This window comes from Prunus avium, chromosome 4 (assembly GCF_965620075.1).
Source record: "Prunus avium chromosome 4, drPruAviu1.hap1.1, whole genome shotgun sequence".
Classification (NCBI taxonomy): domain Eukaryota; kingdom Viridiplantae; phylum Streptophyta; class Magnoliopsida; order Rosales; family Rosaceae; genus Prunus; species Prunus avium.
In genome coordinates this window covers 25,930,382-25,951,020 of record NC_142287.1, presented here as the reverse complement: position 1 = coordinate 25,951,020, position 20,639 = coordinate 25,930,382, and the positions used below count along the sequence as shown (strand labels likewise).

Here is a 20,639-nt window from a genome sequence, read left to right as displayed (position 1 = left end):
ATTTTTATCTTCATTTATTTTATTTATTAATTTTACAAGAATCCATTTATTTAATTATTAACTTACAGCAAATTAAGATAATTCATAGAAATACTGAAAATATGAATTAAGGCAGATTGCAACTCAACAAAGTTGATTAAAAACTGCCATGGCAAAACTTTCTCTTGCAATAAACTGTCTCAACTTCAACTTCATACAGCTCCTTTTACATACATAAAATCCATTGGTATCATCAATTCATAATACTTATGCTCTCTGTAATTTTCTAAACTAGCCGATACAGCGATCCAAACAAGAGACGTGAAATGATATTGTTTCAAGTCTTTGCACCAAATTCACCATCCAGAATTGCATGCCTAGTCAAAACAATCTCCTTCACAAGATTTCTGTAATTGAATGGTCTAACTGCTGCTCGCAAGAACAGTTGCGGGGGAATTTTACTCTTTTTAATCCTTTTCCTCCATGGACCATACCCAGCAATCTTCCATTCTTCGGGGCTCACAGTCGGTCGTTTTCTCCTCAAGGCGGTTTCATCACCATCATCTTCCAAGTTTCCATATTTGTTCCTTTCCATTGCTCTCAATTGCATCTTATAGTACTCAGTATTTACCTCTACACTTCGTTTTGCCAGCTTTTCCATTGCATCAGAGCTACTCACCGCCTTTTGAAACTCCTCCTCCCAATATTTCTCATCCTCTTCTTCACTTAACTCTTCTTCTTCAACTCCCAATTCATCGTCTCCATCATCTTCCTCCTCGTCATCATTGCTGTTCTCATTATCATCCCCAAATTCATTCTCTCCGTCATCTTCCATTTCCATAACAACATCTTCTTCCTCATTATTATCCTCATCAACCTCAATCCAATCCGTATACTCCTTCTCAGCCACATTGATACCGCGGACATCATCATCACCATCCGGAGCATCACAACCCAACTCCCACTCCTCCAACTTAGCCTTCCATTCCTTCGTATAGGGATGCAACAACTGAACCGGATGATTCTTCAGCAAAAACCCCAAACACCTAGACTTCTCTTCATCACTCAACTTCTCATAACCCTTCACCACATCATCCACAAACGCCTTCTGATTCACCTTCACAATCTTACACAACCCACCAAAATAAGTGCACATTTCAACACTCCCATCATCTCTCTCCAACTCAAATAAGTAATCCTCCTCTGTTTTCGGATCAAGAAAAGGCGCCAACACCCTGAAAAAATCACCCTGAGGCTCAAACCTACACTGATAAACCGGCCTCTTCACGTATATTATATCTGGTCTCATCCAAGCTGCACATTTTGTTATCATGGACCTAGTCAAGTTCCCAAGCCTACCCATCAAGTTCCACTTATCCAACCTCTGTTTATCACCTTCCACAACCACCTCACAGACCAAAGTCCACTGCTGCCACGGCAAATCCGAAAGTCTCCACCTTGGGTGCCTCACAAACACCCAAAAGTACTTAAACCCTTTGCTCCTATCCAATTGTGTCAATCTCTTCCCAAAATCTTGACCCATCTCAAATTGCTCAATCTTTTCCCACTCTTCCTGGTCCTTAACTTCACCAATCATCGTTACCCTCTCGTCGGTGAACCTCCCCCGAACCGGTTCACCGACCACCACTCCACGCCATGAGTAAGGCCCAAATTCGCCGTACTTGTACCAATCATGGGGGTGGCGCAAATTGGGGTCGTCTTTCTCCATGAACCGGGCCATGCGGTCGTACCCAAGCCCGATTTTCTGGAGCTCGTCGTCGGTGAAGTTATCGGCGTACTTCCGGCTAGGGTTCTTGAGTCGGTAGAACATGGACTCCGCAAGCTTCTTGCTTTTCCGGCGAGCATTTTGCTTCACCTCCTTGCGAAACTCCGCGTTACCTTCGATTCGGCCCGGGGACGGTCCACCTCCGGGCTTCTTCTTGCTACGGCCGGCTAACGAGCGGATGTCCCGCCGGAGTTGGGGAATTTGGTGGGAAAATGTGAAATTGGGGTCGGAATTTTGAGGGAATTGGGAGAATGCTTTGATGCAGAGGCGTTTAGGAGCGGTGCTGATGGGTTGAAGTGTTAGGGTTTTGCGGAGAGGGTTGGCAAATGGAGTGAGGATAAAGAGAGAAGGGTTTAGGGTTTTAGCGAGCGAGGGGTCTTGGCTCAACATTTTTGATTTGTCGAACGACCACCGAAACTGTGTTACAGTTTAATATGCATTAACGGCCAAAACGATGGTTAAAACGGTGTCGTTTACCTCTACTTTATTATGGAACGGAGAACGACGACGTTTTTAGTATACTATTACGAAACGCAAAGCAGAACCCATAGATATCTCTTTCCTCTTGCTTCGTCTTGCTCCTTCTTCTTCGATCCCGATCCGATCAACCATGTCGAAGCGAGCTCATACGACAGAGCTGGGCAGCATAGCTTGCGAAGAGCTCGGCGAGCTCGGCGCGGGCAAGGAGGGCTGGCTCGTCGACAACCCGAGCCTCCTCTGCGCCCTTGACACCCACTCCCTCGCGCTCGCCAACCGCTCCGTTATTGTGGTTCTAGGGTGGGCCGAGCCAGACTCGACCCGGCTCAAGATCCGACCCGAATTGTCCCCGATCTCGGCGGAGTTCGTCACGGCTATAGAGTGGTTGGTGTTTGATGAGATAAGGGTCGTCGTGGCGGGGACTTCGTCTGGCTCCCTCCTCTTTTTCTCTTTGGCTGGTCATTTAATTCATAAACAGGTAAAGCTGCCACATTCGGTTTGGTCGATGAACATTTATCATTCAATGTTGCAAATTTCATTCCGTTCGTTAAGTTTTTGCATATTGGCTTTGTAAATGTGATGATTTTGTATGGCATTGTGATTCATTTCTGGTATTGGTTGTTGAAAAACTTAAGTTATGTTGGTCATGCAGCTTTGATTAATTTATGTACTTACAGATGGTATATCCTGCACGGATTATAAGGTTGAGAGTGCGTGGAACGAAGAGAGATTTGAGCCATGAAACATCCTCGGAGGAGGTTTGTGTTGTTATGCCAGGCATAGTCGCCCGTTTTGATGGTTCTGATATTCAGGTATGAGAAACTTTTGTGTTTTTGCCTTGCTAGCAATGAAGAGTTTTAGCTGTAATGTCATCTTTGAGCATAAATCATGTTAGTGTTTATCTTTAATTTTTCACTCTTTCCCCTTATGAAATGCAAAGATAAAGTATTTTTAGTTATAAGTTAACAAGATGGTGTGGGATGTTTACTGTTGGAGACTTGGAAAAAGTTCAGATTGCCCCTTCTTTTCTGGTTTGATTTTTGTGTTTGCTTCTACCCTTTAGGAGCGCAATCAGTATGGGTTCTAATAATATGCTTTACATGCTTGGAATGTAGAATATGCTGCACCAGTGGTTTCAAGAAACACAGTCTCAGTTTTGGGATCCAAACCCCAGAAAGCGAAGCTCAGATGATTTTGGACGTTCTTATGGTAAATTACCTTACCAGTTATGGAGTGTCAGCAAGTATGGTACCTGTGCTGATGCAGCAATTACTGGCATTATGCCTCCACCACTGATGGAAATCCAGGTAGAATTACCCTGCTTATTTTCATATTCTGATGCTTTCTTCAGCATCCACCTTGATAGAATAAGTTCTGTTGAGTTCACCAGTGACTTGAAAGATAAAAAGATGTCAAACAGTGGGGATATATTGTACCGAAATTTATTTCCGTAACATTTACAATTTTTTCTTATTGCCATGCTTGTCCACCATTTTTTTTTTTAAAATTTTTCCCTGGCAGTAATGCTTCTGATGTTAATTCCCTATAAATCATGGAAAGCCTTCTGAAGTTATTTTGGATTTGAATTCAGCTGCTTTTATTGTTGGACAGTCAAGTGAACATTATTACTGTGGAATCACTGTTGGAGAGGATGCCGTGATTTCTGCCTTCAGGTTAGTGTGATGAGATGATGCAATTCAAAAATTTCCCACTTAGTAAAATTTATTCTTATGTTTTGCAATTCAAAGTGCTCTCCTTCTTATGTTCTTTTGGTATATTTAATGATTAGATATATATATATTTTTTCATATAAAGACTTTCAGAAGACAAAAATAGGTCTTTGGTGGGAGCTATCTTGTCTAAAGTTGTGCCTGCAACATTTTCGACAATAGCTTCATTGTCAAAAATGATTTGGCGGAGTGACCAGACTTCACCTAGAAAATCAGATGAGAAGCCTCAACCATTTGCACGAGGTGAGAATAATATTAACTTAAAGTTAATGATGTTGTTGACTGATTTGTGTAGTTTTTCCACCTGAATGTATTGGTGAAAGGAGGAGGAGATCATTGAATCATATTGATGGTTGACTTCATTGCCTCTGTATAAAGACCTTATTCTTTTTCCAGATATATATGGAAACATATAGATCTTTACATTTATGTGCGCATCTGTGGCTATAGTTTCAAATTTATAGGAAATAAAATATGATAAAATTATGCAAATACCAAATAAAGTGATAGACGCAGATGAAAAGACATGAAATAAATGGAATTAGAAATCAAAAGTACTCTTTTGGCTGAGGGGTTGAGTAAAAGTGCACAACAGCGACATGATCTTATAAAGTCAAAAATATAAGCACAAAGAACAGAGAAATGGTGAATCATGCATCCTTATCTCTGGTGGTCCTGTCTGCTACTTGCATGACTATTGTGCTCGCCTTACTTTCTTTGCTCTTGGAACTTTGCTAATTGTATTGAAACATAATTAACAAGAAATTATATATACGCTTGAACATGCTTTTGGACTGCTAAGTGGAACAAAAAGTACATTCCTTAGTTTTTCTGTGCATGTGACATTCAATCAAGAGTGATATGATATGCTTTAGTGTAAGCTCAAAAGAAATCCAATCTAATTTTCTTGTGGTACTATTATAGTTGGTTTTTTCTTCTTGGATTTCAAATTCTACGTACAATCATTTATCAACTGCATTTTGGCTGACCTGCAGTGTGATTTGTGACAGCTTCACCATTGACATGTTTGAAGGATTTCCCAAGAAAGGGTGAGAAGCTTACCTTATCACCTAGTGGCACGTTGGCTGCAATTACAGATTCACTTGGTCGTATATTGCTTTTAGACACTCAAGCACTTGTTATAGTGCGGCTCTGGAAGGTTTTATCCCAGAATCCTTGAATTTATTTTTACTTTATTTTTGCTTTCATTTTGTTTCCTAATGGTGGTTTGAATCAATTTGCAGGGATATCGGGATGCTAGTTGCCTATTCATGGAGATGCTGGTAAGAAAAGATACTGCAGCTTCCGGTTCTAGTTATTATGAACCTACGAAGAGTGATTACTGCCTGTGTTTGGCTATTCATGCCCCTCGGAAAGGAATTGTTGAGGTAGTTTCTTTTACTTTGTCCTCAGAAATTATCTCCTTTTTCTGACATTAAAGCAGTCAAAGATCCTTTGCATTCTCTTAGTTACATTGTTTTGCTAGCTTACTATTTATACTATATTAATGAGACTGCAAATAAATCTTTCCTGTTTTCTTGAAGGTACTTGTATCAGGAACCCTTAAGTAAATTTTTTAATTGCAAAGAATAGACCGTAAAGTGATAAGTTCCTCTAGATACATTTTCTACCTTACTTATTATGAGTCTTATGTGGACGATTGTGGATCTTGAAGGTATTGTACAGCAGTCCATGTATACATGTTAGAGAAATAGAATGTAAAATTGATAGTTGATTCTTTTAGAGGCATTCGATACATTAGTTGTCTTAAGAATCATATTTCAAAGTTTTATGCAAGCTTTTGAAAGTTTTGTTCGAAATTAGATGATGGGGACAGGGCTCCACTCTTTTTCCATTTGACTTAAATGATGTGAATGAGTTGCATATATGCATAAAATGCTTGATGGCGGCCCAAGGGTAGAATGAATGGATATCATTATGTATTAAAGAGAGAACATATAGTTCAAATTTAAGTACGATCGCAAAATTCTGTTTAGTTTTGGACTGATGGGGCCTTCTCTGTGCATTTGCTAAACCACTGTCTTAGTTGATTAAGATCAAGCTTGGTTTCACTTAATTAACTTAAATATGTTTGCTCATGTGGCAATGCCATGCAGATTTGGCAGATGAGAACTGGACCGAGGCTTCGATCATTTCAGTGTGCCAAAGGAAGCAAACTACTGCAACCTACCTACAGATTTGGATCATCAATAGCCTCTACTTATGCCCCTTTGGAGGTTTTCTTGTTGAACGGTGACTCTGGTCAAATATCAGTTTTAAATCGAACTCTTAATTGAGTGTAAATATCAGAGATGTGTAAATCTTATTGTGTAATGAAATGATGATATTTTTCAAGGAATGAAATCAATTCTACCCATACAGAATCTATGTTTACACAGAAAGCACTTATAGATAACCCAGAGGACATGCACCTTACAAACAATATGATCAGTTTTACACTGCTCAAAAGTTCACATTACAAGATTAATTTAGTGGTCTTTATACTAGAATTGCTAAATTTGAGGTGCTATAATAATTTTATTTTATGGTAATTTAATTATGTGCTAATTTTGTTTGTCTGTTTTAGGTCATTTTTATTTCTGTTGTCCTAATTTATTTTTTCATGTGGTTCTTGCCCTGGAGTATCTCATGAATCAAATCGCCTTTATTAATTGCTTGGAATTGTCCATTCCCCATTGCACCCTGATCTCTGAATCTTTCTTTTCAGGTTAAATTTACAGACTAAAAATAATAGAGAATGTTCGTTGCTATCAATGTATTAAAAGCAACAAAGATAACCCAAAAAAGAGCCACGTGGATAAATTTCTTCTTATGGTGTACAATTCTTCATAGACTTCTCTGGTTTCACTTGAAATGTCACTGTTCACTGTTCACTTTCACAATAGTATTAGTATGTACAATATTTCCAAAGACATTCCAATTGCCCTTGTAGAAAATAAAAATTGAGAAATGTAGATACTTTTATCACATTTTTTTGTTGCCAGGTACTTTTTTCACAATTGATTCGTGCTGGAATTACTAAAAGATAAATTAAAAGCTGAAGAGCAAGGGGGAAAAGTAAATTGATTTATCAAGCACTTGCTAATTTGGAAAACGAAATTGAAATTTGACTTTCCTTATTAAAATTAAAACTAAAACAATCATATCAGTGGCTACATTCAATCATTTCCTTATAGCTTCCAAGACTATTTGCCGTGTGAGTAGAGGTTTAAAACCTGACACACCCAAGACTATTTGTGTGTAAACCCCCTCCCCCTATAGCCTCGCTTGTACTCAAGAAATTTTTTTGAAAAAGAATCATTATCATCATCATCACACAGATTGATAATAACAATCAAGCTACATTCAATCATTTCCTTTGCTTAGGTTGAAAGCCGGTAACAAACGCAACAATAACTTCAACAGAATTTCTAATTAAAAAGTGGATATTTTAAAATAAAAAAATTATATAGTTAAAATCACCATTGTTTTTCACTCCTAGACACCTAATAAAACAGAAAAATACCACCAAACCAAGGCATCTAAAACAAAGTAAACCACCAAAGCAAAAGTAAACCACCAAGGCTCAACCACCAGTCAGTCACTCATGGCCTCTCTGTTGCCCCTCTTCTTCCTCCTACTCCACCAACCTCTGTTTTCCACAGCCAATGTCCACAAGCTCAACCTCCTCCGATCTGAGCTTCTCTCCCAACCCACACCTCTAAATGACACCCCACCAACTGTATTTTTTGAAGTAACTAAACCCATTGAGGTACCAAAAACCAAGCCTTGTTCCCAGCTCATTCTCCAGCATGACTTTGCCTACACATATGGCCAAGCTCCAGTCTTTGCAAACTACACCCCTCCTTCCCATTGCCCATCTCAAACTTTCTCCACAATTGTCCTTGAATGGAAAGCTACAAGCAGGGGAAGGCAATTTGACCGCATTTTCGGGGTTTGGCTTGGTGGGGTTGAGATTCTCAGGAGCTGCACAGCAGAACCAAGGCCTAATGGGATTGTTTGGACTGTCGAGAAGGACATCACAAGGTACTATTCACTGCTTAAGAGTAATCAAACACTTGCTGTTTATCTTGGCAATTTGATAGATAAAACATACACTGGGATTTATCATGTGAATATAAGCATTCATTTTTACCCTGCTAAAGAGAAATTGAATTCTTTTGAACAAAAGTTGGATAATTTGGCATCTGGGTACCATTCTTGGGCTGATTTGATTTTACCCATTTCGAGAAATCTGCCTTTGAATGATGGGTTGTGGTTTGAAGTTCAGAATTCAACTGATACGGAGTTGAAGGAGTTGAAGATTCCACAGAATGCTTATAGGGCTGTGTTGGAGGTGTATGTTTCATTTCATGAGAATGATGAATCTTGGTATTCAAATCTTCCTAATGAGTACATAGCTGCAAACAACCTTAGCGGTACACCTGGAAATGGGCCTTTTAGGGAGGTTGTGGTCAGTCTAGATGGTGAGGTTGTTGGTGCAGTCTGGCCTTTTACTGTGATTTTCACTGGAGGGGTCAATCCTCTTTTGTGGAGACCCATTACTGCAATTGGCTCATATGATCTTCCTACTTATGATATTGAAATTACACCATTTTTAGGGAAGATATTAGATGGGGAGAGCCACAAGTTTGGGTTTAATGTTACAAATGCCTTAAATGTTTGGTACATTGATGCAAATTTGCATCTTTGGTTGGACAAACAGAGCACAAAAACTGAAGGAAAGCTTTTGAAACATAATAGCTTGCCCCTTGTTGTTTCCCTGGTTTCAGATTTCAAGGGTTTAAATGGCACATTTTTGACAAGGACAAGCAGGTCCATGTCATCAACTGGATGGGTGAAGTCTTCCTATGGGAATATCACAACCCGTTCAATTCAAGACTTCTATTACAGTAATTCAATGGTCCTGGGGAAAGATGGTAATATGCAGATAGTCAACCAGAAGATCATTTTCAATGACTCAGTTCATATTAAGCTGCCATCCTCCTATGTTCACTCACTGACATCACACAAAACATTTCCACTTTATTTGTACACTGACTTCTTAGAACGAGGAAATGGAACTTATTTATTGATTACAAGTGTGGACTTGGGATTTATTGAGAAGAAGTCTGGTTTGGGATTCTCGAACAGCTCTCTCAGAAATCTGCAGAGTGCTGAGGGCAATATGGTTGTGAAAAACAATTTGGTTGTGAGTGGATTGGGGAGTACACAGCAAGTCTACGCATATGATGGTGACAAATTCTGTTACTTGAGAAATATAAGCAGCTCAAACTACACAATACTCTATGACAAGGTGGGGAGCAAATGCAACACAAAATCATTGTCTAATTTGGATTTTGGCATAAGCAGACTGTGGCCTTTTGGTGCTCGAATTTCTGACCTTTTGGTGAGAACAATGACCAAAGTCTAGCTCATTCATATTCATGCATCTTCCTCTTTGGTGGTACCTCAAATAAATATGTAAGTATTATGTACTCAATTTCATTTTGTGGGGATTCTAGATTGTAGTTAAGGTATCTGCATTAAAAGTGATTCTGGTTTTAATTTGAATTGGAATGATTTCTGAAAGCGGATCAGATCAGCTTGTGCTAATTTTTCATGCTATATTACCTTGATTTAATGTTCAAGTTTCATATAAACACGCAAATGCAATTAAAATCCAGATAATAATCACCACATTGAAACAAACTCCTTGAGCTAATTTTTGTTCCCGACGAATACTAGTACGTGATTAGTCTGAACAAGCGATATTTAAAGCCAAAAGTTATTACAAAAAGCAGCAATATTCTGTTGCTGATGTTATTACAAAAAACATCACCACTCATCATTCAATTAAGTGTGAATACCATATTATATATATATATATATATATATATATATATATTCATTATCTCTTTCTCTATCTTGGATGTCAAGATGGCGTACGTGAACTAATATCAGGCAACGGGTCGTGTATTACAAACAGCAGGATCAACTTTGCCAGACACAACAGGCTTCACGTTTTTACATCTAAATTGAGTCTCCAAATGGTCATCCCCTACGACGAGAACTCTCATGTCACTAAACTTGATGTCCTTACATGCGCCGGGCGCAGTGCCACACTCAAGAATAACGATACGATTGTCCACAGAGTTGCCCTTAATGTTCTTGAAGCTCACATTTGACACCTTAACTTTGGAGGGGTTTGGCGTTCGGCACTGTTTTGATGGGCAATGCTCCTGGTCTAAGACTATAGCCATGTTCTGAAGATAGTCGAAAATAATGTCCTCAAAAACCAAATTAGAGATGGCTATATTAGCAGTAGAACCCGCCGAACTCTGGATCCTAATTGCACCCTCAGTGTGTGAGAAGGTACAGTTTCTCACCGTCACTCCATTAACCGGCTCCTCTTTGCCAGTGTTGCCTAGGACACTCACACCAAGGCCATTGCCTTGTGAGCAGGTCATTTTTTCGATGTTGATCCCAGTGTTTCCATCTAGGATAGTGACACAGTTGTCGCTAAGGATTTTGATGTCTGTATTGGTGATGTTAATGTTTGTTGACTTTTCGATCAGGATTCCCTCCCCCCCTCGGATGCCGATGGAAACATCGTCCACTGTCACGTTTCTTGAACGGTAAATGCCAATCTGGCCGCCGACACTATTGTTCGATGTTATGCCTTGGATGTGTGAATCCTTAACCATAGAGAAAATTAAATTCTGCATTCAATCAAAGAAGCATTAATTAATCCCGATCGAACAGATCATAACTTCCGTCTTCATTTTGTTTGAAGAAGTTCTGAGTTCAAAACTCATGTACGATAAATAGTTGTTGAATAAACAAACAAAAAAAAATCAAAATTATTGAGAATGGGGATGCTTACTAGAGGCGGTTGTTCGCATTGTTTAGCTTTAGCACAATTGAATTCAGATCCTTGGCCATCAAAAATGCCATCTCCTGAGATGAGCAAGTTGTTAACCTGCGTGAAACTAATCCACGCATTACGGTGCGCACCTCCAGTTACCGACTGCTTTTTTGAAGACTGCACTGTTCCGTCAACCTTAAAGTGAATAGTTTTTGCTTTACAGGGCCCTGCAAAATCAACTGGACCAACTATATATTTTCCTTTTGGTATCACATATTTGTTATTTTGCCTCTCACTGCAGGCTTGTGTCCATGCTTGTGTGAAAGCCTGAAAATTTAATCACGTAACAAGAAAACATTAGTTTGATGAGAAACATCACATAGCACACTAAATTTTATTCACCGAATGACGCGATAGTATTTGATTGTTCGATGAAAAAACTAAAGTTCATTTTGTTAGAGAAAAATCTGAGTTCTAATATCATGTTGGAGAGTAATTAGTTGTTTGTTACCTTGGTATCATCTGTCTTGCCATCACCCTTGGCTCCAAATTTAACGACATTAACACTGATAGCTTTGGCTTTGATGGCACATATCGCTACCAAGAACAAAAACCAGGTAATTCCATGAATAAATTCTGAACCCATGTTTTAGACTTGTATTTGTCTCTGACAATCTCAATAGTGTTGGATTCAAGATCGGTCTCAAAGGGTGCATTTTATAGTGTCAAAAAGGAAACTCACCACCGCAAAATTGTTAACCAAAATTTATGTGGACTACTTCTAATCTCTTAAGTCCTATTTAGGTGCTGACTTTCTTTTATTTATTTACTTTCCTTTATGTGGATTCAATTTCCTCTAATTTTAGTTGTTATTTCTGCTAATTTAGGCTCCTACTATTCACACAAGAAACATCTGTCTTGCTTCTTTCAAGAAACTACGTTCACAGAATCACGGGGTAAATTTCGTTGACCTCCGGCAAATTCTATGAATAAGAAAAAGTTTTGTTGACCTCCAACAAATTGTTTCAATAACTATCGTCTACAAGATTTGAACTCATAATCTACTTAAACAAAATAGAGACGGTGTGTTAGTAGACCAAATGATCAATGATAATTTATTTTATATTATAATGTTTATTGGTTATTTTTTTATTAGTAATTTATAATATACCTACAACAATAGTTTGCATTCTAATTTTTGTCAATACTCTTTGATGCACTTACATATATAATGATGTACCTATTATTTTTTATGAATAAAAATCGCCCTATTATTTCTGTTCGCGTCACTACACACATATTTTGATATTAATCTAATTTAATTGTTTATAATGGTGGCTGGAGTAGTGTGGGACGGAGAGAGTATGACATAATTAGTGAATACTTTAATTAGTGAATACTTGGTGTATGAAATAGGAGTAATTTTTGTATGTTTTGGATACTCGTGGGTGAAATAGGCATCTTTTCAAACTTTTGTTTAACTAAATGTACATGCACCCATACTTTCTCAACAAAAGTGGCTTCACAAAGAATATGACAAAACTGAATTTGGGAGAAGCACGAAACCAAATATGTGTACATGTCCATCACAATTCATGATAACGAAACCAAATCTGAACCCCAAAGTAACAATCCTTTTCATGGGGTAAAACTAATCGAACACCAAAATCGAAAATGAAAGAGAAATCAAAATTGAACCTAAAATCAAGCTCTGCCTGAGTAACAAAGGAAAACCTAGCTTGCTCTGGTCTCGCGTTCTGGTCTTGCTCGCTCTGATCTCGCGCTGGTCTCACTCGCTCTGATTTTGCTCTGGTCTCAAGTTTAAAAAAGGGGACGTCACTGATGTATCAAATAAGAGAAGGAAGGCTACCTTGGCATATGTGTTCGTCACTAATAACATAATTTAAGTTGTTTTCAGTGACTAATTTAAATACTGGTCAGAAAATTTAGTCATTAAAAATTAAAAATTAGATGCCAATTATTTTAGTGACCATATAGTATTATTAGTCATTAAATTTACTATATTTGTGACTAGTATTCATTTGGTCACAAGGAAATTGGTCACTACTGAACTTTTTTCTTGTAGTGACAGATATATGTCGTGGTGTAGCACATCTGCCTTAATGTATATGTACTTGTGCTCTCGGTCTTACAGGGATGTTCTGAAGATAGTCCATAACAATGTCCGCAAAAACCAAATTATAGACGGCTATATCAACATTAGAAGCCACCAAACTCTGTATCTACAATAGCACCTTCAGTGTGTTAAAGATCAACACCAGTCCAGCCCAAATAAAGTATCCAGCCCATAGAAGTATTGAAGGGAAAATTTCTATACAACTCTAGAAGTGAAATGTCGGTTAACAAAAGGGAGATATTAGACAGTTGAAGATTGTAGAGTTTTCTAGTGCAAAATACAACTATGGGGTTGGAATAAAAGATAGTTGACAGCCATTTTGAAGAAGAATAGTCTATAAGGTAAAACAATTATGTAGCTAATATTATATAGCCAAGGCGGTGAGTTATGTCGGCTAGAACAACTATAAATTGGCATGAAGCCATGCATTGTTGAATCATTCAAGAAGTGAAGAGTGAGCAATAAGTTATAGAGCTAAATAGTCCATGAAAGAAGTGTGAGTGAAGTGAGAAAGAGTGCTTGTAAGAGTTTGTCTTTCCTTTGAGAGTTATCTTGTTGTAATATTTTGTGAGTCTTGTCTCCAACAAGTCTACAATAGAGTTGTGTACTCTAAATTTTCTCAACAATTGGTATCAAAGCGGGACGGTCAGTAACTGATTCTGCAGGAGCTTCTTTGAGTGTGAAGAGTTTGTCTCTACAAGTTTGCATTTTTAGATCAAGCTTGTTCGGTACCACCAGAATTCTGCCGACACGATGGGTGATCTTCACGTAGTTGGAGGAATCACGAAGCTCAACAACAAAAATTACAATACGTGGGCGACATGTATGGAGTCTTATCTGCAAGGCCAAGATCTTTGGGTTGTCGTCGGGGGCAACGATGTTACACAACCACGAGAAGAGAACAACGACATTTTATGTAAGTGGAAGATTAAAGCAGGTAAAGCCATGTTTGCCTTAAAGACAACAATTTAAGAAGAAATGTTAGAGCACATAAGGAAAGCCAAAACACCAAAGGAAGCATGGGACACCTTTGCAACACTCTTTGCAAAAAGGAATGACACAAGACTACAGCTGCTTGAGAACAAGCTGCTATCCGTTGCACAACGCGACATGACCATTGCTCAGTACTTCCACAAGGTAAAGTCCACATGCCGTGAAATTTCTGATTTAGATCCTACTGCTGCTATTGTGGAATTTAGGATAAAAAGAATAATTATTCATGGTCTGAGACTCGAATATCCAGGCTTCGTTGCCGTTGTACAAAGGTGGCCTACTCAACCATCGCTTGTTGTGTTTGAAAATTTGCTTGCTGATCAAGAAGCTATGGCTAAGCAAATAGGAGGGGTCTCATTAAAAGGTGAGGAGGAAGCACTCTACACCAATAAAAGTAAAGGCAACTTCAAGCAACACTTTGGTAGTAGATCTAAAAGAGATGGTGAAAAGGCGAAAGGTCATCAAAGTGAAAGAAGTTCTTGGCCAGGGGGAGCTTCAAAGTTTCACGGCAACCGTGGTCAATCCAAGAATAATAAAATATTCAAAGGTAAATGCTACAACTGCAGAAAGAAGGGAAAGATTGTTGGTCCAATAAAAGGCTCGCTGAGAGTAATACTGCTACTTCCAACTCAAAGGAGAAAAGTGATGATGATTGGGACGCAGAAGCATCTCTCGCTATAGAGGTAGAGGAGATAGCTCTCACAGTGATGGTGCCTGAACGGATTAACTACAAGAATGATTGGATCGTCGATTCAAGCTGCTCAAATCACATGACGGGTGATAAAGAGAAGTTGCAAAACCTGACTGAGTACAAGGGCAATCGTGTGGTAGTGACAACCAACAACTAAAGGTTACCGATAACCCACATCAGTAAGACAGTAGTTGTACCACGACACAACCCTAACCAAGTGCCTCTTCAAGATGTCTACCATGTTCTAGGCATGAAGAAGAATCTGCTTTCAGTGGCACAACTGACATCATCAGGCCACTATGTCCTGTTCGGTCCAAGAGATGTGAAGGTATATCGAGACCTTAAGATCTCAGGCATGCCAACATTGGAGGGACGGCGATTAGAGTCAGTCTACGTAATGTCAGCAGAGTCTGCATATGTAGACAAGACAAGAAAGAATGAGACAGTGGACTTATGGCACATGAGATTAGGCCATGTTAGCTATCACAAGCTAAGCGTGATGATGAAGAAGTCAATGCTCAAGGATTTGCCTCAGCTTGACGTGAGAACAAATACGGTATGTACAGGATGCCAACATGGTAAAGCGCATCAACTACCATATGAGGAGTCCAAGTTCAAAGCAAAAGAACTGTTAGAGTTAATCCATTCTGATGTGTTCGGGCCAGTGAAGCAACCATCAATTAGCAGGATGCGATACATGGTGACATTTATTGATGACTTCTCCAGATATGTGTGGGTTTTCTTTATGAAAGAAAAATCTGACACATTTTCAAAGTTTAAAGAGTTTAGAGAGACATTTGAAGGTGAAGTGGGGAAGAAGATTATCTGTCTACGCACAGATAATGGAGGAGAATATACCTCGAATGAATTCTCCCAATATCTACGAGAGTCTCACATACGTCATCAGTTCACATGTGCCAACACGCCACAATAGAATGGAGTAGCGGAGAGAAAGAACCGGTATCTTGCAGAGATATGTCGAAGCATATTGCATGGAAAGAATGTGCATGGAAGGTTTTGGGTTGAAGCCATGAGAATTTCAGTCCATGTGATCAACAAACTTCCTCAACCAAGGTTAGAATTTGTTTCACCCTTCGAGAAACTGTGGGATATGAAACCTACAGTCAGTTACTTTCGAGTATTCGGCCATGTGTTCTACGTATTTGTTCCAAGTCATCTACGTAGCAAGTTTGACAAAAAGGCAATCAGATGTATCTTTGTGGGATACGACAACCCGAGAAAATGGTGGAAGTGTTGTGACCCTACAAATGGAAGGTGCTACACATCACGAGATGTGGTGTTCGATGAAGCATCATCTTGGTGGTCCCAGAAAAGGAGGTGTTACCAGACTTGAGAGAAATTGAAGAGAAGCTGCAACAGAAGTTGGGGGAGCAAATTGTTCCAATCCGACCGAGTTCAAATGAGCATGAAGATTCACTTGACGGTAACGATGACGAGCAAGAAGTTACTCAGAATCCTTGGCAAACTGGTGTACATCAACAAACACTAGAAGAAGTTAGACTCAGTGAAGTGGAAATACCGACTCCACAGTCATAACCCAGAAGGTCAACAAGAGTACGAAAGCCAAATCCTAAATACGCCAACACAGCCATAGTAGAAGATGCAGTTGAACCTGAGACGTTTAAAGAAGCATCACAGAGTTTCGAATGGGTTAAAGCTATGGGAGAAGAGATCACTGCACTTGAGCAAAATCAGACTTGGGATCTGGTGCCAAAGCAAAGATATGTGAAACCCATATCCTACAAATGGGTGTACAAGATCAAGCGTCGTCGTGATAGATCGATTGAAAGATACAAGGCTCGGTTGGTGGCTCAAGGTTTCTCTCTGCAGTACGGACTAGATTATGATGAAACATTTAGTCTAGTGGCAAAGCTTATGACCGCAAGAGTTTTACTTGCACTTGCTGCCAATAAAGATTGGAACTTGTACCAGATGGATGTGAAGAATGCAATTTTGCATGGGTAGTGAGATCGGGAAATCTATATGACTCAACCAATGGGGTTTGAGAACGAAGTCCATCCTGAGTATGTGTGCAAGCTTAGAAAGGCACTTTACAGATTGAAGCAAGCTCCAAGAGCATGGTACAGTAAGATTGCAGAATTTCTCTCTCGAAGTGGCTATTCAGTGACACATGCAGATTCTAGTTTATTCGTCAAAGCTAATGGAGGAAAATTAGCTATCATGCTAGTATACATGAATGATCTAATCATCACTGGTGATGACGAAGAAGAAATTCACCAAACAAAGGAAAATTTGTCAGTTTGTTTTGAAATGAAAGAACTGGGACAACTCAAGCACTTTCTTGGGCTAGAGGTCGATCGCACACAAGAAGGAATATTTCTGTGTCAACAGAAATATGCAAAAGATTTGTTGCAAAAGTTTGGGATGCTTGAATGCAAGCCAATCTGAACGTCGATGGAGCCCAATGTCAAGATGTGCGCATATGAAGGCAAAGACTTGGAAGACGCAACGATGTATCAACAATTGGTGGGTAGTCTAATCTACTTGAAATTTACTCGACCTGACATTTCATACCCGTCGATCAATTACCGGGTACGTGTTTAAGCTTGGTTCAGGAACAATTTCTTGGTGCAGTAAGAGACAGCCGACGGTATCTTTGTCAACCCCAGAGGCTGAGTACAAGGCAACAGCACTGGCAGCTCAAGAGATCATGTGGCTAACACAACTGATGAATGATCTACATCAATTGGTAGATTATTCAGTGCCGTTATATTGTGACAAAAAATCGGCAGTTCGTTTGGCTGAAAATCCAGTCTTTCATGCACGAACCGAACATGTGGAGATACACTACCATTCTATCAGATAGAAGGTTTTGCAAGAAGAGATTGAGATGAGACATATCAATACAGACGATCAAATTGCGGACTTATTCATAAAAGGTCTGAGTATCGGCAAGTTGGAAAAATTTCGTCGTCAGCTCAACGTGGTGTAAAGGATGTGAGCTGGTGTTGAAGGGGAGTGTTAAAGATCAACACCAGCCCAGGCCAAATAAAGTATCCAACCCATAGAAGTATTGAAGGGAAAATTTCTATACAACTCTAGAAGTGAAACGTCAGTTAACAAAAGGGAGATATTACACAGTTGAAGATTGTAGAGTTTTCTAGTGTAAAACACAATTATGGGGCTAGAATAAAAGAAAGTCAGCAACCATTTTGAAGAAGAATAGTCTAGAAGGTAAAACAATTACGTAGCTAATATTATATAGCCAAGGCAGTGAGCTATGTTGGCTAGAACAACTATAAATAGGCATGAAGCCATGCATTGTTGAATCAATCAAGAAGTAAAGAGTGAGAAATAAGCTATAGAGCTAAGTAGTCCTTGTGAGAAGTGTGAGTGAAGTGAGAAAGAGTGCTTGTAAGAGTTTGTCTTTCCTTTGAGAGTTGTCTTTTTGTACTATTTTGTGAGTCTAATACAAGTAAATTGTTTACTTGTTTTGTCTCCAACAAGTCTACATTAGAGTTGTGTACTCTAAATTTTCTCAACACAGTGTGAGAAGATACAGTTTCTCACCATCACTCCCATGACCGGCCCCTCTATTTCAGTTTTGCCTAGGACACCCCCATGCCAAACCCATTGCCGTCGGCACAGCACATGTCATTTTTTCAATGTTGATCCCGGTGTTTCAATTTAGGATAATTACACAGTTGTTGTTCACGACACGACTATGATGTCAACATTGGTGACGTTAACGTTTGTTGATTCTTGGATTATAATTCCCTCCCTACTAGACTCATGATCTCAACGACGTCCACTGTCACATCCGTGCTCTTGTAATTGCCAATGTGGGCTTCGAAGTTATGCCTTGGATATGTACATCCTTAACCATAGCAAAAGCTAAATTCTGCATTCTATAGCCTTCTATTAAAGAGGGATTAATCTGGATTGAACAGAAAAAATTGAAATTATATTAAGAATAGAAATGCGTACCATAAGTGGATCTTCGCAGTCAGTTGTAAAATTTCCATCAAATTCTATGTATGTCATGTTACTTTCTTTCTTTCAATAACTATTGTCTACAAGATTTGGACTTATCGTTTACATAATAGACGACCTAATATTTAGTCCTCTTACACGCATTATTACAACAAGATAAGTAAATGAATAGTTGTGTGTGGTTGTTTGTGAAGGAAGTTGAGGTTCCACCACAAAATCAATTGGTACTGGGGGAAGTAGCTCAACTCCTTATAAACCCAGGCTTGGTCCCTTAACGTTTCAATGTGGGACAAATACTCTCAACACGCCCCCACACGTGTGGTGAACTTTCAAGCCTAACACGTGAACAACACATATTGGGTGACGTGGGAACACGTGTGGCCGTTGGGCCCAACACGTGAAGCCTTGCTCTAATACCATGAAAGAGCCACCTGTCTTACGACACAACTTTAGTTTTTTTTTTCTCTTCCAAAACTTTCCTTCCCATGGCTAAAGCTAATGATGCCTCTACTACCACAACCACCACTCCACCTACCCTTTCTTCCATGAACAGCCTCACTCCTGCCATGGTTGTTGCTGTCTCCATTAAGTTGGATCGAACCAACTATTCTCTTTGGCTGGCACAATTTCTTCCCATTCTCAGAAGCCGAGACATTATGGGCTTTGTGGATGGCTCTCATGAATGTCCTCCAAAGCATCTCCCTGGTAGCATAGCAATTAATCCGGACTACACAACATGGAATCAGCACGACCAACTTATCTTAAGTTGGATCAACAACTCCTTATCCCAATTATTGCTCTCCAAAGTTTCACGTAATCAGACTTCTCGCTCCACTTGGCTGGCTCTCTAAACGTCGATATGCCTCGACATCACAAAATAGGATTTTGCATTTTTGCAATGAGCTGATGCGCACCATGAAAGGAGACTTGTCTGTCTCGGATTATCTTGACAAGATGAATATGATTGCTGACAACCTTGTGCTTGATGGACAACAGGTTCCTGATGATGAACTTGTGCAGATTATCATGAATAATCTTGGCCCTGAGTATGAAATGGTGGTGAGTGCTGCTCAGGCCCGTGATACCCCCATTACATATCCCATACTTGAGTCTCTTCTGATGACTACTGAAAGGAGAATGGCTTATCATGTTTCTTCTCTCACTGAGTCTGCTCTTGCCGTAGCTACATTTGCTGCTAACTGAAGATGTGGTGGTGGTCGTTCTAGGGGAACTAGACGTGGTGGTGTTCCATCCAATCGTGGGACTGTTCGAAATTCACAAGGTGGTACTGCTCGTGGATCCTTTACCAACCAGCGAAGCTATTAGCAAGTTGGTGAAGCATCTTCCTCTATGAACACACGGTTAGTGTGTCAAATCTGTGGCAAGCCGGGTCATTTGGCTTTGGACTGTTATCAAAGGATGAACCTGGCGTATGAAGGTAGAATTTCAAAAAAACATCTTACTGCCATGGCCACCTCTCCTACTACCATGGCTCGACAGAACAATGGCACATGGCTTCTTGACATCGGTGCAAATGCTCATGTTACTCATGAACTTCATAATATTGTCAACCCTAAGGAATATACTGGTAATGACAATGTTGGAGGTGTAGGTAATGATTCCGGACTATCCATTTCTCATTTTGGATCAAGCACTATTAACACTGATTCTTGTTCCTTGCACCTAAATGATGTCTTACATTGTCCCTTTGCTTCCACCAATTTAATTTATGTCCATCGTTTCACTTCCGACAACAATTGCTACATCCTAATTTTTCCTCCTTCCTTTTTTGTTAAGGACCTCAATACACAGAAGACGCTTTTCTAAGGGAGATGTGAGAATGGATTGTATCCATTTCATTCTGGCGGTGGATTTTCCAATCAACATTTTCAAGCTTTTCTAGGAACTCGTGTTACAATTCAAAAATGGCACTCTCGTCTTGGCCATCCCGCTAGTCCAATAATGAAGAATTTGGTTTCTAATAAAAAAGTGTCGATTACCGG

At 39.4% G+C, this 20,639-nt stretch overlaps 3 protein-coding genes and 2 pseudogenes across 5 annotated transcripts; 3 read left to right on the top strand and 2 right to left on the bottom strand.

Annotated features, from left to right (window-relative positions):
* Positions 1-132: 132 nt before the first annotated feature.
* LOC110758175 (uncharacterized) lies at positions 133-2,177 on the bottom strand. The gene has a single exon (XM_021959982.2). It carries the CDS (start codon positions 2,153-2,155, stop codon positions 317-319), a length of 1,839 nt encoding a protein of 612 aa, XP_021815674.2. The 5' UTR covers positions 2,156-2,177; the 3' UTR covers positions 133-316.
* A 143-nt stretch (positions 2,178-2,320) lies between these two features.
* Positions 2,321-6,356, top strand: LOC110758184 (Rab3 GTPase-activating protein non-catalytic subunit). Its single transcript, XM_021959992.2, has 8 exons — positions 2,321-2,720; positions 2,920-3,054; positions 3,358-3,549; positions 3,854-3,915; positions 4,058-4,215; positions 4,983-5,131; positions 5,217-5,360; positions 6,090-6,356. The coding sequence occupies exons 1-8, from the start codon at positions 2,376-2,378 to the stop codon at positions 6,267-6,269; spliced, it is 1,365 nt and encodes a 454-aa protein (XP_021815684.1). The 5' UTR covers positions 2,321-2,375; the 3' UTR covers positions 6,270-6,356.
* Positions 6,357-7,501: 1,145 nt separating this feature from the next.
* Positions 7,502-10,646, top strand: LOC110758183 (peptide-N4-(N-acetyl-beta-glucosaminyl)asparagine amidase A pseudogene; annotated as a pseudogene). Of its 2 annotated transcripts, none has more exons than XR_015835394.1 (2): positions 7,502-9,456; positions 9,962-10,646. The product of XR_015835394.1 is annotated as a peptide-N4-(N-acetyl-beta-glucosaminyl)asparagine amidase A pseudogene, transcript variant X2 (transcript). The 2 variants fall into 2 exon arrangements; XR_015835393.1 differs by having other exon boundaries at positions 9,913-10,646.
* On the bottom strand, positions 9,933-11,530 carry LOC110758188 (polygalacturonase-like). The gene is made up of 3 exons (XM_021959996.2): positions 11,352-11,530; positions 10,859-11,167; positions 9,933-10,694 (listed from the first exon to the last, which is right to left on the bottom strand). The coding sequence occupies exons 1-3, from the start codon at positions 11,484-11,486 to the stop codon at positions 9,933-9,935; spliced, it is 1,206 nt and encodes a 401-aa protein (XP_021815688.1). The 5' UTR covers positions 11,487-11,530.
* Positions 11,531-13,730: 2,200 nt separating this feature from the next.
* LOC148295110 (uncharacterized) lies at positions 13,731-16,744 on the top strand (annotated as a pseudogene).
* Positions 16,745-20,639: the final 3,895 nt, after the last annotated feature.